This window comes from Nelumbo nucifera, chromosome 5 (assembly GCF_055504915.1).
Source record: "Nelumbo nucifera cultivar China Antique chromosome 5, China Antique-T2T, whole genome shotgun sequence".
In the NCBI taxonomy this organism is placed as follows: domain Eukaryota; kingdom Viridiplantae; phylum Streptophyta; class Magnoliopsida; order Proteales; family Nelumbonaceae; genus Nelumbo; species Nelumbo nucifera.
The window spans coordinates 3,446,681-3,463,349 of NC_142653.1; the positions used below are offsets into that span (position 1 = coordinate 3,446,681).

At 39.0% G+C, this 16,669-nt stretch overlaps 1 protein-coding gene across 2 annotated transcripts; it reads right to left on the reverse strand.

Moving 5' to 3' along the window:
• Positions 1-12,085: 12,085 nt before the first annotated feature.
• On the reverse strand, positions 12,086-15,673 carry LOC104603668 (putative nucleoredoxin 2). Of its 2 annotated transcripts, none has more exons than XM_088888558.1 (3): positions 15,184-15,673; positions 13,186-13,692; positions 12,086-12,984 (listed from the first exon to the last, which is right to left on the reverse strand). In XM_088888558.1, the coding sequence occupies exons 1-3, from the start codon at positions 15,403-15,405 to the stop codon at positions 12,361-12,363; spliced, it is 1,353 nt and encodes a 450-aa protein (XP_088744684.1). In that variant the 5' UTR covers positions 15,406-15,673; the 3' UTR covers positions 12,086-12,360. The 2 variants fall into 2 exon arrangements, with proteins under 2 accessions (XP_088744684.1, XP_010266051.1); XM_010267749.3 differs by having other exon boundaries at positions 15,286-15,645.
• Between the last annotated feature and the right edge of the window lie 996 nt (positions 15,674-16,669).

Consider the following 16,669-nt stretch of genomic DNA (forward strand, 5'->3'; position numbering starts at 1 on the left):
CATGTTGGTAGGGGGTTGGAACGTGTTTGATTGGCAGGTGATTCGGATTCGAATCGAGGGGCTATCCACTTATGGGTTTAGGGGTTTGGAATCAGAGCTAGAATGGGCTACTTTGATTCTAACTATTTGGTTGAGCAGAATTGGAATCTCATTCCCATTCCTGCTGAAATAGCATTCCCCCATTTGAGAAAATGACCATTCTCTGCCCCTTCCTTAGGAATGAAATCTTATTCTTGCTTATTTTAATTCTCATTCCAATTCTTGTCTGAACCAAACAAATAATGGGAATAGACCATTTCGATTTCAGTTTCGAAGTATTTTGATTCCGAGGCTGCAAATCAAACAGACTCTAAATTGATTGGTTTAAGATATACTATACCGCATGTAATAGATAAAAAATAGTGAGATAAACTTTCTAGATTTTAAGTATTTTTTTCATGCACCGAAACAATGTAAGATTAGTGAAAGGAAAATTTCTTGTCTTGGGATTAAAAATAGGGGTGAGAAAAAAAACCGAATTGACTGAAACCAAACCAAAAATTCGGTTAACCAAACCGGTTGATTCGGTTTTGGTTCAATATTTAAAAAATCGAAGGTACCGGTTCAGTTTCGATTAACCAAAATAGAAAACCGGCAGTTAACCAAATCAATCGATATACATATATTTATATATATTATATATATTATATTTTCTATATATTATAAATTAATAAATATGCATTATATATTATAATATTATTAAATATAATATTAGATTATTTCTAGTTTTTTTATTATATATTTATATATTTTCTATAATAAATATTATAAATAATAAAAAACCAATGAGCCAAACCAAACTAATTAGCTTCGGTTCGGTTTTAATTACCAGTTTTCCAAAAATCAGTAACCCCGGTTTGATTTCAAAAATTAGCCCAAACCGTGAGCACCCCTAATTAAAAAAAAAAAAAAGTTCATCAGTCTCCATGAAACCTTCACTTTTAAAGGTCTGAAATATAAGTCATTGTATACTAAAGGTCTCTTTCGAATTTATCCACTCCCTTGAATACTAATTGACTGGTTACAAGTTTTTTTATCATAATGGAACCCTTGAATCAATTATAATGAAACAAAAAAAAAAAAAAAACGTTAATTGAATGGTTTCAGCAGGTGGGCACCGCCATGACTATTGTTTTAGAACGTAGCAAATTCCTTTATCATCTATCCTTTTTGAATGTCTACTACTTTTTTGAAAGGTTAGATTTTTGTATATATTTTATAATTTATTATTAATAGATCATTTTTTTTGGTAAAACATTGGTAGACATCACTGGTTACATATTATTGAGACTTGAGAGTATCAATGGACTGGTTTTAGATTGAATTCTGTCTAAATCAAAATCATTTTGGATGGATTGAATGAACCAATAAAAGATATTAAATTAGACCAGTCTAAATTTAATGGTCAAAGGTATTTATTGGATTGCATTGGACCTGATCCATCCGTATTCCGTAATGGTTTTATATTGTATTAGGTCAGATTGAACCAATATCTAATTTATTGATTGAAAATAAGGATACAAGTGACAATAGACCAGACTTGGGTTAGGATTAATATAAATTAAAACCATTTGAACAGATTTGACGATCCAGGCATTGAATTAGACTGGTTCAAAATGATCAGAATATTCATCAAATTGGATCGAACCTGGTTCATCTATAATAAATTCACCTAAGATTGGATCGGATTGACCAAATCTGGTCCAATTGACAACGCTACTTTGGAAAAGGTTCGGTTGCTTCATGGGGATATACACATACACAGATAGAGACCTGTCCATGAGCCACCATCAGTTGGTAGAAAAAGGTTTAGTTGAGTCAAGTAATTTGCGTTTTATTATGATTATTAAAGTTAATACGCAAGCAGACAATCACATTATTGTCCAGCATTAGATTACCTACCAACAAAAATGATCTAACACCCTCCCAACATCATATGATACCATCATATCACACATCTCATACATGGTGGGTTCCTATTGTATGGTAGGTCGCAGTTTCATAATGAGATGTGTGGTGTCAGATCATGTTAGAAGGGTATTAATAGAAAGTATTTTCTTTGCAGGTGATCCCAACTCTATTGTTGATATATACAGCCATATAGTTGGGAGAGTAATATGTTATGAGAGCAATACACACGTGAAGATGCGATTTTGTTTTACTCTTTGGTTTAAGGCTTTGGTGCACACTTTGGAGGAAGGTTTTAAAAATCAGACCGGATATAGAACTGTTTTGGCCATCGTTTTTGGGCCAAACGGCCTAATCATTCAGTTCGAATGGATGACTTGTTTTGATTTAAAAATAAAAAATAATCAAAATAAAAGAATCAAAAACCGTTGTCTAGATAAACGGTTCAATCACCCGAGTTAGTCAATCACCAGCCAAATCAATGGTTTTTGGCCCAGAAATAGTTTTAGGGTGAACTGATCGGTTCCCAGGTCAATTGGTTTGATCGGGTTTTTAAAACCATGAATTCAAGCATTACACATCAAACCTCTCGTCAAGTTTGACTTTCATTTTACTCAAAAAGTGAAAAGAAAATTAAGGCTCAATTTGGAAAGAATACAAATGCAAATATATATAATGCAAATACATATAAAATAATACAAAATATAAGGTTTTGTACTCTGCATAATTGCATTTGTGCTCCTTCCAAACTGAGCTAAAGAAAATCGCCAAATAATCATCTTTTTTTTAAAGAGAGGAAAATAAGGAAACCAAATCAGCCCCCCACAACATCCCACGATGCATCCCCACTGTATATTGGGAATATCTCCTAATGATAATACCATCATTTTTAAGATTATCATTGAAAGATGTTCCCAATACATTGTCAGAATATATTGTGGGTGGTTGTTGGGGGCAATCTTGTTGGGAGCTGATTTAAAGTCGAAAATAAGAACACATGATCCTCGAGGCAGTAGCATTCTAAAAAAAAGTCTGAAGAGCTGGCGGTGATGACACGTGTACGATTTACATTGCAATAGAGGAATTTCTCCATACAAAGGAAGATAGATCAGGTATGATGAATGTGACGGTGCCGACTGGCTTGTTGATGGGTTAAAGTTCGTGTAGCCCCGTTACCAAAAACACCAAGGAAAAGGAAATGAAAGAAGGGGCGTAAGAGTGAGGCATCATAAAACTCAACCCGATTTTTCAACGCCTCTGCTTTCTAGCAAAAAAATAGGGACCTAGGAAGCTTCCTGGATGCTGCTTCACTATTCTTATCCCATGGACCAAATTACGAGTTGGGCGTACTTCAGCCGAACCATTTTTTTTTATACGCCCTTAGTCATCATACCTCATTCAATCAACAAATTGAAACAAAAAAACCGAAAATGCCAATCAGAAAACATATATATAATTTCTCAAAAGAAAAAAATATAAAATTGGAAGAATGAGGACATAATTAACCTCTTCAATCAAATAAATGTGAAATAAAATCAACAATAGAAGTAGAAAAATACATCTTCAATTCACCACAAACGACGAATAAACCTCATAGAAGAGGTTTTTCAAAAGACTGCAAAAATTCTGTAATAGTATGGTTGGAATAGATCCACAAAGGATGACAAAGCTCCAGACATAACAATCGCTACCAGAGACAGTAACAGCCATCCATAATTGCCTTTGCCAGAGAATTGCGAACGGGACTCACCATGAACCACATCAGTCGGACGTGAACTGACTCAATCATAAAGGCAAACGTGAAGCTACATCTATTAATAACAATCACCTAATAAAAAATCCAAGAGAAGAAACCCCATGTCAAAACACCAATAGAAAGAAAAGAAAACACAAAAAGAGACACAAAAAATAGTGGGAAAGAGAAGAACAAATTATGGGGAAAGGCGAGAGAACAATGAATAGATGGGAGAAAAAACAGGGGGAAAGGAGAACCCAGATGGGAGAAAATAGAGAACAAAGCCTCTAGAAAAACTCAAGATGAAGCCTCTCTCGAAATAGAGCGAGAGAGAAACCAGATCGGAAAAGGGGAAAGGAGAACCCAGATGGGTGGCCCCCTTTGGGGACTCCCCGATGGGAGCCACCCCCGCTGAAACGAAAACCCTAACAACCAATTTACGATATATTCAAAGTCGGCTAGTTAAATATTTTAACTCAGCTCGAATATTATTGAGTCGAGTTGGCTGGACTCGAATAAGTACTTAGTTTTTTTTTTTCCGCTTCAAGAATAAGTATTTAGTTGAATAGAGTTAAAGCTTTGGTTATGTGGGAGTTTATTGGAAAACGTCTTTGCATCAGTGATATTTAAGAGTTGGTGTTTATTGTGTATAAAATCATTGTTTGATTTTAATATTTATCAAATAAATATTAAAATAGAAGCGTTTGAATTTATGTGTATGAGATATTGGGGAAATTTTAAATTCTCGTTTTTTTTTCCAACACCCTAATGTTTATTAAAATGAAATGGTTATATGGAGCATTGTAAGCTGAGGTGGAAATAAGTTTGTGGGGTGTTACTTGAAACATCCAATCAAATAACAAAAACAATAAATGTCTAAAGCAATGCTTTTCAATTAAACGTTTATTTGATAAAGACTCCATCTATAAATGCCCACAAAAGCAAACACATACTTTGTAATATCTAGTTCGAGTAGCTCGTGAGCCTAGCCAAACTTCTAGCAAAATAGTTTTTCAATATTTATAATATAAATAAATAAATTTATAATCAAGCTTTCTAATAGCAATTTATTTATATATTTTTATTTATAATATATTTTTATTTAGATATTTATAATATTATTTTATTTGTAATTTTTAATAGCAATTTATTTATAATTGGCTCGAGCCGAGTTGAGTTCAAGTAGCTCATGAGTATCGATTCAAGTCGAGTTCAAGTATGAAACTCAAAATTAGATGGAGCTAGAATCGAGCTTTGAGTTTTGAATCAAGCTCGAACTCGAGCCACCCAAAACTTAACTAAACTCAACTCAATTATACTCGAATTCGCATGAGCACCCCATAGAGTGCACCTCACAGCACATTTAAACCATGTATTGGGAACATTTTCCATTGACAAGTATGGGAGTTGCCAATGCATGCTGAGATGCTCATGTGGGGTGCCAATCTGAACTCATTACACAGGTTACAACTTATAATTAATGTGTTAAAATAGTGAAAAAGTAGGCATAATTTCAATATTCAATAGCATATATTTACTAAGCAGTATTTTTGTAATTTAATTTCTGTTAATACAAAAGCCAGGCAATGCTAATGAGCCGAGTCCAATTTTTAGTTGAATTTTATTATAAATTTTACTTTATTCTGTGTATCAATGGTGTAGTTAAAGTAAAATAAAGCAAAATTCAACATGAAAATGAATTAAAATTTGCAATTTTCTCACTTGCACTCTCATGGGTAATAGTGCAACAATTTAGCTAGATGGATCATTGGATCATTTACCAAGTCAGCTTTTTTTTCTTTTCTTTTCTTTTTTTTTTTTTTGCTGCAATTGAATCGTTCAGGGTGAAGCTGACCTAGAAAGGTGGTTGGGTAACGGGTCAAACCCAGTTCAACTAGAGTCTGGATCTCCTGTCCATGAGAACTCTGCCCACGTTTATCTCAGTCATACATGGAGAACATCTCATCCTCTGCATAGTATTATGCAGGGGGAGATGTTCCCAATTCACGGGGGTAGTGTATTGTGGGTAGGCATGGGCAGAATTCTCGTGGGCAGGAGATCCGAAATCGTTCAACTATGCCAAAAGCAAATCAAGTAGAAAACAAGAAGCATTAACTGGTTCAAAGTGTTGGCATGCATGATGCACCATAAACAAATTACTTGTTATGTGCTCCAAAGGGGTGATAGTACTAGGATCGCAATTTTCCCATCCCCATTGGGGTACCTGACCTCTCTGATCGGATGGGGTCAGGGATGGAGATTGATTTGGCAAGAATGGGGATAAGAACTTGGATGGGGATGGAGAATGAATTTCCCACCCTATCATACCTCAAATGTATATATTAAATTTATTTTCTAAAATAACTTTTAACTAAAATAGTTTTAGGGATTTGAGTTACTAATGGGATTTTGTCTTTGTCGCGGATTGAGGATGAAGGATAACTTTTATCGCTAGTGAAAATAAGGGATAGACTTATTTAAAAGTTGAGGTTGGGGATGGGGAGTATCATTCCCACCCCATTATAATTCTTAGGTCATGGATGCAAAAACTTAGGGTCCTTTTGGTTTGCAGTTGGAGTTGAAATTGGAATCAGAATCGAATTAAAATCCTTCCTAATCAGAATTAGAATGATCCATTCCCATAGTCTATTTGGTTCAAACAGTAATGGAAACGGGAATTGAAATAAGCAGGAATGGGATTTTATTCCCAAGGGAGGAACAGGAAATGGCCATTCCCTTAAATGGGAGAATAACATTCCAGCAGGAATAGGAATAGAATTCCGATTCCATCCAATCAAACAGTTAAAATCAAAATAGCCCATTCCAATTCCGATTTTAGACCCATTCCCCCGAGCTAAACGGGCCTTAAGTGTTAATCTTTAAACTGAATATGTATGGGAAGGATATTAAACCATCCAATGCCACATGCCCTAAATCCCACTAATTAGGTAATTTTATTTACCCAGAAAACTAATACAAATGGATATGGTCTAAAGTCTAACACATAGCATGGATAAAAAATGGATATTCAACTTCGGTTTACCCAACTGATGCTGGCTTAGTTGGTAAGGCCTATGGATAGTTTTAATAGACTTGGATCAAATCCCACTGTCACAAGGATTGATGGGTTGTGGCCTGTGGGTACAAATGGCCCATGAAAAAATAAAATAAAATAAAACCCTTTGGTTCTCCTATTCCCAAAACCAGAGCTAGACCTGGATTCAATCCAACCCTAGCCCTAATACATCTAAAGTCGAAGTTCAAGATAGGTCATTGGACTTCTATTTCAGGGCTTGGGCTTAAACGGTTAAACCTCAAATTGCACTTAGGCCAAGGCCTTGGTAGATCTAAGTGGTGTTTGAAACAGTGGCTCAACCACAATATATTCCATTTTGAAACATGTCATGCCTCCACTGAGTGTTCGGTTGCACCGTAGTGTCACAAGGGACCATTTTGCCATGCCTTCAAGTGCCATCACCACGCCCACAACATGCCATCCGAGTGTCCAAGTGTGTGTCTTGGGTGGAAAATTGCATGTATTTTGTATGGGGGGATTGCCAATGGCATTATTGTAATTCTGTAGTATGACTTTTCATTTTTTTGATGTTTCCTATTGTCACTCCCTCAAAAGCTTAACGTACTCTTTGAGGGGAGGTAAGTAGTCGAGTGAGTCATAAGCGTGTAAAGGTTAAGCATGAGATCCCCTCGACACGGTACTGTGTGCTTGTGCTTACCATCAATCAATGCAATACAAGTAGCCTTTTGACTAATTTGTGTGCCTTCTTGTTGCCTTTTGTGTGTTGTTGCTTGCATTTGTAGGCTTTCTTGACCCCATCGAGCGCCGCACGGGCCTCGTTGAATAGTCCTGTGATAGTTGGTATCAGAGCAGGAGTTCCTTTCAAGCCATTCGACCCGCAACGCAAGTGACAACATGAAGCACAACAGGGACATCATGGAGGAGATCGAGCATAGACTCTCCACATCCCATGAGGCCGATGATCCGCCCGTCGACAACATCGACAAGGACAAAGCACCAAAGCCTAGCAAACGTGAGAAATCCACCAACAAGCATGCAGCCATTGACTTGCGCATGCTACGTTGTGAAGCCACTGTAGGTGAGATGCGAGATTCGTTAGACGAGCTACACCAAAACATGGAAACCATGGAGAGTACACTGGTGGAAGTGGAAGGCCACCTAAGCGGAGTCATGGATGAGGTCCGTGACATAATCAATGGCACACTCAAGGAAATTTGCAGCACCACGTTTCAACAAGAAGGAAGCTCATCCAACTCGCATGTCCAAGACAAGCTTGACAGTTTTCAAGCCCAACTCGACGAGATGAAGAGAGAGTGGGCAACGTGGAGAAGAACCATCTCCACATCAATGGCCACTCAGGCCGAACTGAATGAGATGAAGACTGAATGGGCAACTTTGATGTCCGTCCTAAACACCTCCGTTGATGTCCAAACTCAACTTGAGGAAATCAAGGGGGAGTGTGCCATCATGAAGAGAGCAATTACCAAGCAGGCCAGCACCTCAGCCTTGCACACTCCTTCCTACATCAAGATTCGAGAGCCAACTCCCTATTCAGGCACTCGCGATGCACGAGAACTCAACAACTTCTTATGGCAAATGGAACAATACCTTGCTGTAGCCAATGTGGTTGATGAAAGGACTCAGGTACATACAGTACGTGCACCATACAATCATGGGCCGATTTTAAGCGAGAGTTGAAGAGATAGTTCTATCCAGAGAATGTGGAGTTCCTTGAACGTCGAAGGATGAAGTCCCTCAAGCACGGTGACTCGCTCTACTAGTATGTGAAGGAATTCTTTGCTCTCACATTAGAAGTCACCGACATGTCAGATAAAGACCTATTGTTCAACTTCATGGATAGCCTAAAGCCTTGGGCCGAGCTCGAGCTCCAGCGACGCAATGTTCAAGACCTTGCTTTTGCCATGGCCGTGGCCGAACAACTTAGTGAACTGAGATTGTCGGATGATGAAGGGACCAAGCCAGTCAGCCCACGTGCCGCACATTTGAGTGGGGGAGATAGACAATCAAGTCCCCCGAGAGAGAAGCAGCCCTATCACAACTAGCCAGCACAGTACCAGAAGGGAAAGCACCCACAGGGAAGTCGCAGCTCCTACAACAAGTACCAAGGTAGACCAACCCATCCGCCTACTTGCTACATTTGTAGGGGGGAACACTTGACAAGACATTGCTCGAAGTGGGAGAAGCTAAATGCCCTCATTGCCAAGTTGAGTGATGACGAGCATAGTGATGGGGAGCGGAGTACACAGGCGCCAAGAGTGGGCGCCCTACAACTTTTCAATGCTATGATGAAGAAAGGGGCTACCTCCAAACAGCCCGCCTCAGTTAAGAGAGGACTGAGGTATGTTGATGTAACCATTGGCGGGAGGACAACTAGGGCCCTAGTTGACACGGGGGCCACACACAACTTCATATCCATTGCAGAGGCCAAGAGACTTAATTTGGCCATCTCCAAAGAGCCCGGTTGGCTCAAAGCAGTCAACACAGGTGCCAAACCAACTGAAGGCATGGCTCGCCGAGTAAGACTACAACTCGGTACCTAGGATGGAGAGATTGACCTCTCCGTCGTTCACATAGATGACTTCGATGTTGTCCTTGGAATGGACTTCATGATATAGGCAAAAGCGGCACCGACGCCTCACCTTGACACCCTAATGATCTTGGACAAGTAGTCACCTTGCATAGTCAACATGATCACCACAACCAACACCAAGAAGAAGCAAGTCTCAGCCTTGCAACTCCAACACCAACCTCAACCTTTGATGGCAAAGAGATCTACAACCATCACCACCATTGCAACCAGAAGTGATCATAGCAACTCCAGGAAGAAGTCAGCGCCAGCGTCAGTGCCAACGCCGCCACAGCCCCAGCAACAGCAATAGAAGCCACCTTTGCAGCAGAAGCCGCACATGCCCACAACTGGTTGGCTAACTTCAACTATAACCGTACCCACTACCTCAATCATTGGGGAAAGCGAGTGTCACCCAAGCAATATAGGAATCACATTCTCACCCTTCCTCAAGCTGAACCACGTAGTAGCATGGTGAGCAGCCATCCTTGGGCAAAAAATGCAAGGGAACCAATACCCCAAAAATCCAAACTATCATTTTGACCCAGCCTTGGCCACCAATTTTCCTACCACCATCGGGGAACATCCAAAATCCTACCTTAAAGCAACCAGGCAGGGACTTAACTTAGGGACTAGCCATAGGTTTTCCCACCATCAAGAACATCCACAAGCCATCTACCCAACCTCCTATCTGGGCCTTGGAAGAAACCCTATCTGTGGAGCAGTTGAAAAACTTTCCTTCACCAACAAGAAGTTCAAGCCACAAGCAGAAGCTGGTCTTTGAGGAAGAAGACGGAATTGAGTGGGGGAGAATGTCACAAGGGACCATTTTGCTACGCCTTCAAGTGCCATCACCACACCCACAACATGCCATCCGAGTGTCCAAGTGTGTGTCTTGGGTGGGACATTGCATGTATTTTGTATGGGGGGATTGCCAATGGTATTATTGTAATTCTGTAGTATGACTTTTCATCTTTTTGAAGTTTCCTATTGTCACTCCCCCAAAAGCTTAACGTACTCTTTGAGGGGAGGTAGGTAGTCGAGTGAGTCATAAGCGTGTAAAGGTTAAGCATGAGATCCCCTCGACACTGTACTGTGTGCTTGTACTTACCATCAATCAATGCAATACAAGTAGCCTTTCGACTAATTTGTGTGCCTTCTTGTTGTCTTTTGTGTGTTGTTGCTTGCATTCGTAGGCTTTCTCGACCCCATCGAGCGCCGCACGGGGCCTCGTTGAATAGCCCCGTGACAGTAGTGTGGGCCGAATCACACTATATCATAGAATGGTTTTCACCATATCTTAAAATCTTGTCCACAATTAAATCTCATCGACCTTTCCGCGCCATGTCAGTCAATATCAAAATTAATGTTTCCCTACTTTGTAGAGTGCATTTACCCAAACTCACTAATTTCAAAATCGATGATTCCAAACTTTAGTTTGTGGACTTTTTCCTTTTAATAATTTGTATAAAAATTATGTTTTTTTTATAAAATTATTTGATTTTATAAAAAATATTACTCTTGGCAATTTTCAAATTCTAATATATTTTTGAATTATTTTTATATTTATTATTATTTATTATTTTTGTGATTTATTATTGCTTTTTATTAAATGGTTTTCACTAATTATCTTAATTATTCATACTATATATAAATGCATTAGTTTGTATTTTCATGGTTAAGTTATATTGTTCTATTTATAATGTATATTACTTTAAAAATAAAATTGTTTATTCTTGATTAAGAACATATATCATCACACATGTAGGTGAGATGCATGGGATCAAAATATAGAATGTTGACTAAATTGCACAACACATTGTAGAATGCCTATAAGGGTGTGATGTGGTTCAATCCAGCCAGTTTTGTCCGCAATGCATTATCGTGTTGTGGAGTGGTGTGGACATGTCCATACCACAGTTAAGGTCTGGTGTGGATGAAAATAGACCATCCAATATATCATCCACACTACAAAAAAACCCCTTGTTGATGAGTACAAGACTTGAAAAATAGTTATCTGAGTATAGGTGACAAAAAAAAAGAAATAACATTAGACAAGATGATGATCAACGATATTCTCTTCCTACCTACATATTATTATTGCATATAATCATTGTCTCTCCTCGTCAAACCTGAAACCTCAGCCATGTTTTGTCATGAACAACACATTTCAAATTTTCAATAGAAATAGATGTTGAAGATCATTTCTAATTTAAACTCCCAACATATGTTTTTTGAGTCCAGATTTCCTATCCACTCTCTACCCACCTTGAATTGCAGCCACACATCTCTTAATTTATAATAGATATGTGTAGTTGCAATTCACGATGGGTAGAGTGTGGGTAGGAAATCCCGTTTGATGTTTTTAGGTCGCGATGGACATGTTTTTAAGTAGATGGAGTTATGATATGCTCCACACACTGTTATTGCATCTCTATCTGTGCTGTAATTGGTTTTGGTGGACCTCCAAGAAAGAGAAAATTCTACTTTAGTACCCTGAAATTTAGGGGTAATGTCAAGGTAATACCTGGACTTTTAAATGTGTCACTGCTGTACCTAAATTTTCATAAAGTGTCAAATTGGTCTCTGGCCGTTAATTGATTGTCAGTTATCTATTGGAAATGTCAAAATTATCCTTCAAAATAAGACATTGTTCATTGTCTTGTATTTTAAGATTGGATTGATTATCTTGAAAGAAAAAGAGAGAAAAAATATGAAATATGATAGAAGGTAGAAGAGAATGACTTCATTAATCTAGAACCTCAAACACCTCAACCCATTTAGTCTCAAGTTTGAAGAAAATGAATAGTATTTTCTTTTGAAATATAATTTTGACATTTTCAACAGATAATTGAAGATTGGTTGGTGGCAAGACCAACGTGACACTTTTTTTGAAAATTTACGTAATGCGGTGACGAAGTTATCCCTGAGCCCAGGGAGATTCGCTGATTCGATCTCATCTAAAATCAGGCAAACCCAACCCGTACGTATTAAAAATTTAAAATAATGCACAGGTTTGCCCAAGCAGGAAAAACAAACAAATACAAGAAGGGTTCAACCAGCGGAGCCACGGTTCACTGCCTTGACGCAGTTGGTATGAACTTCGTACCCACAGTCGATGCATTGGTAAGCCCAGCCAAAGCCTTGCTCATCGCATTCGCAGCAAATAAAGGGTCCACCTCCCGTTCCCTCAGACACCAAGGTGAGCTCATGGCGATGCCCTGCATGGTACTCCGATAAGGGGAGACCCTTGGCTTCTTCATCCTTTAGCTTCTCAAGGAATTCCAATTGTGCCTTGGTGAAGGGGTATGCTTTCTCCTGGTAGAGGTTTATGAGGTTTCTCCCCTGCTTGGTGAGGGTCTTACCATCGGGCCCCAATATCACCAGACAAGGGACCCTTTGCACGTCGAAGTACTTGGTCAGGCTCCTCACGGTTGGGTCCCCAAACGGCAATGCTAGCCACGGCATGGTCCCGAAGTAGGAGTCGAACCCCACTTGTTCACTGTCGCTTGACACGAACACTATTTCAAAGTCCTCATTTTCTTTCTCTTCCACCAACATCTCTTTGATCTTATGGTAGATAGAGATCAGCTTCGGAGTAAACTTGAGGCAAGGTAGGCACCATTGGGCTGAGAAGTAGAGCCCAACAGTCTTCCCCACCAAGGACCCCACATCCACCTGCAAACACCATTACATTACATAATTAATTAAGAAATCTCAAGCCAGAGATATCTGTCATTAATTCAATCAGCACTAGACGACATATATGCATGGTTTGGAAACTTTCACATGTAGTTAATTAACTAGCGACATTTTCTGGACTGGAATGCCACTAGTGATTCAATAATAATTCAGGATTAATAAGTAATGCAGGCTAACCTGTTTAGGTACGGGATGGCCATGGCCCAAGAGAAAGTTTCTATTGTGGTTTGTAAGTAAGTTGGTTATGGTCTGATTCTCGTGCTTCTCCCTCTCTTCCTTCTCCAGCTCTTCTAACCTCTGTTTAGTAAATGGGAAAGCTCGGACACCATACCGGTAAATGAGTTCAACACCATCACGTAATATTTCATCCTCTTCATTATCAGTACTGACGGGTTGGAGAATGATTAAACATGGAATATCTTCGATTTCGAACCTTCGGTTCAAACCCTTCTTTGATTCCAGATCAGAGAATGGAATGGCAAGCCATGGCATGCTTGATCTATAACTGGCAAATGCATCACAGTCTTCATCCGACGATACAAACACCACTTCAAAACCACACCCACGACCCTTCAATTGCTCGTACACACCTGCTAGGATAGGTGTGAATTTTCGACATGGTGGGTACCAGTTGGCCGAGAAGTAGATGCCTACAACCTTGCCATCCAGGTCCGATACTTTCACCTGAAGAGATATAATCAACAAATAAGATCAGCCGGCCCAATCACCAATGCCATGATCCATCGATTCATTAATATCCAATCTATATATATATATATATGTATAAATGCTGGTTTTGGTTTTCTGTTCTGAACCACCAAACAAAATTACAGCAAAGCTCATCAACGTGAATCATTTTTCTTTGTTAATTTTGATCAATTTCAAGAAAGCATATATAGGCCATAGAAAACATGTTTATGGTTCATAAAGTCTGTGTTTGGTTTGAAAGAAAAGGGCAGAGAAATGTGTACCAGGCTTCCCTAGCTAATTCCTTTCTTTTCCCTACCTTTACTTTTAAACCAAACACAGCCCAAGTAACAGAAAACATTCACTAAGCATTCTAACTCTAATTATACAGTTTGGATAGAGAGATGTTAATAATTTCTTGTTTGATAACTAAGATTTTAGAGTGATGTTGATATGGGCCAGAATCAGTAATGTTTGCTTATAATTCTGAATCTAGTACAATTTTGGGGGACATGAGGGTCACGTGCCATATGATTTCAGATATGCACCCTACAGCACATCCCGCCATATATAGGGAACATCTCCAGATGATATTAATAGAAATGATGATGTCATCTGTAGATACACGGCGGATGTGCTGTGGGATGTTGTATGGCGCAGATGTGAACTCGTGGCAGATATGGAGAATCTAATTGAAGATAAAGTAACGATTGGATTTATGACACATGTCCTTCTGAGTTCTGAGGTGTGGTCCATGGAGGGGTGATCTGAGCATTTAGCGCGTTTAACTCCAGGAAGACTGGAAAGCAAATAGGACTATAGGAGGTCCCATAAAGCAAAATGTAGATTAGCAGATGTTCTGGCTGGTTTTCGGGATTTGAAAAGCCATTATTACACAAATTGGGACCTCAACCTCTTAATTAAGCTAACCTACTTAATAAATAATAATAGATAATCAATTGATAGTAAGTACAGTGCACTGTCTCTAATTATCTACATTTATAACTACTGAAATTGACTAATCTGAGTGGGTAAGGGCTTTGCATTATTGACTGACATGTCCCCCGTTGAAAACCCATTTACAACATTTATGTTCTCCACTTCTTTGATCCAGGAGGCGGCTTGGAAATTGTAATTGAGAAGGATTTATGGCGAGCGCTTGTTCAGATCTACCCATCTTCAAACTCAAGTATCAATTAGAGAGAGAGAGAGTGGGGGGGGGGGGGGGGGCGATTATCTTTTGGGATAGGTGGGCGGCAGGGTGGGAGAGAAAATCTCTTTGAAGATGAACTACTCTCTCGTTAAGAATATTAGAGAGCAAGATGAACTACTGTCTTAAGGGTTTAAGATTTAAGACAGAAATTAAAAACCTTGAGATACATTTGTTAAGAATATTAGCTAGAACTAGCAGCTTTAGAGTATAAATTGATCCAGTAGGAACAAAGAGAATTATAAAAAAAATTAAAGTATCAGATCATGCGTCCGTACTATCTCTCTACGCAGAACGCACTCATAATCTGACCATATCGGATCTGAATTTCTTTTGTTTTGAACAATCAAAGTTAACGCGAGCGAGAGAGAGAGAGAGACCTGGTTTTCAGTTGGAGAGAGCAGAAAATCACGATCTTTGGAGGCCAATAGAGACGAAAATCTGGAGCTCGGTGCCTTGTAGGATTCACTGTTCAATACCCACATCTCATCTTTATTCATTTCCTTCTGGTTGTTGGTGGTGGTGTTCTCCAGACTGCTCACCTCATCCTTCCTCCTTCCTCTCTCTCTCTCTCTCTCTCTCTAAAAACATAAAACACCTGTAAGGCTGCGACGACCTGTTCCTACATCCTTCCAGCTTCCAGGATTTTATATTAGAAATTCTGTTTTATTAACTACATGAGACATGGCCATCCATCATGTATTCTTACATTTGCATACATACCCCGTCGTCGTCACACATGTAGTGTCTGTCCTTTACATCTACAGAGAGGATAACTAAAGTGTTTCACTGGCATACCGGAGTAATGACCCTTCCTCTTCAACATATCCGTTCCGATTAGCCCCAACTGAACCACCCGATATGGATGGATTGTCAAGATCATGGTATCTATATCTTTTGGTATGGAAAAAACACAGAAAATCTAAAGAAGATGGACCACGTGTAAGCGTGAGATGCTCTTTCTTCATATAATAATGAATAATGAATAGGCAGAAGGGTAGGGCCGTCGTAGGGGTGGAAAAGGAGAACAAGCAACAAAATGTGTCCTTTCATTAGCCCCGAGAAACCATCATTGTCATCATCCACCTATCAAAGTGAAAGGTTAAGATTATGGAGGGGTCTACCGGTTAGAATATAAGATATATATAAATTGGCCCTTTTAGGTATATCGTGGGTAGCGCCTATATCAATCCTCTTTGCGTACATATTTTTAACATCCACATAAGGAATTTGATATGTTTGATCAACGACTTTTATTCCACCTTGTATTTATTTGAGTTTTTATAGGATTTCTTTCTCATGTAACAAAATGATGGCATGGTTGATACCCACCAAGATAAGTTTTTTTAGGCATCTTATGATTGTCCAAAGCTCAGCTTATGAGGAGTTAATAGCATTGCATCGTTGTTCTTCTGTAAAACAAACATTGTGTGTAAGAGATTATATATAAATCTGTGGAGGCTGAACTCATTGTTGGATTTCAGTATCCATCAATTATCGCAATGGAGTGAGATGCAAGGGGTAGATTGTGGGTGGGTATTTTGTTTTGTTCAGATTGGATTCGAGATTCAAACCATTTTTGAGATTTTGTATCTGGAACATATAAGTTGGCGTTTCTTATGACTTCAAGGGAGTTCGGGGACTTTCCTTTGAAGATTACTTCGTTTCTGTGATCCCATATAGCCCTCAAGATGGCTAGAAGTCTAGCCAAGAAAAAGTCAGAGAGACTTTTCTTTTCGGGGTTCCTCTTCATCCACCAAGATA

Excerpts from the sequence above, each read along its gene's own strand:
- LOC104603668 (XM_088888558.1), bottom strand. The coding sequence starts at position 15,405 with ATGAATAAAGATGAGATGTGGGTATTGAACAGTGAATCCTACAAGGCA. Across the intron at positions 13,693-15,183 it reads GCGTTCTGCGTAGAGAGATA|GTGAAAGTATCGGACCTGGA; the intron begins GTACGGACGCAT and ends ATATCTCTTCAG. Across the intron at positions 12,985-13,185 it reads GCCATCCCGTACCTAAACAG|GTGGATGTGGGGTCCTTGGT; the intron begins GTTAGCCTGCAT and ends TGGTGTTTGCAG.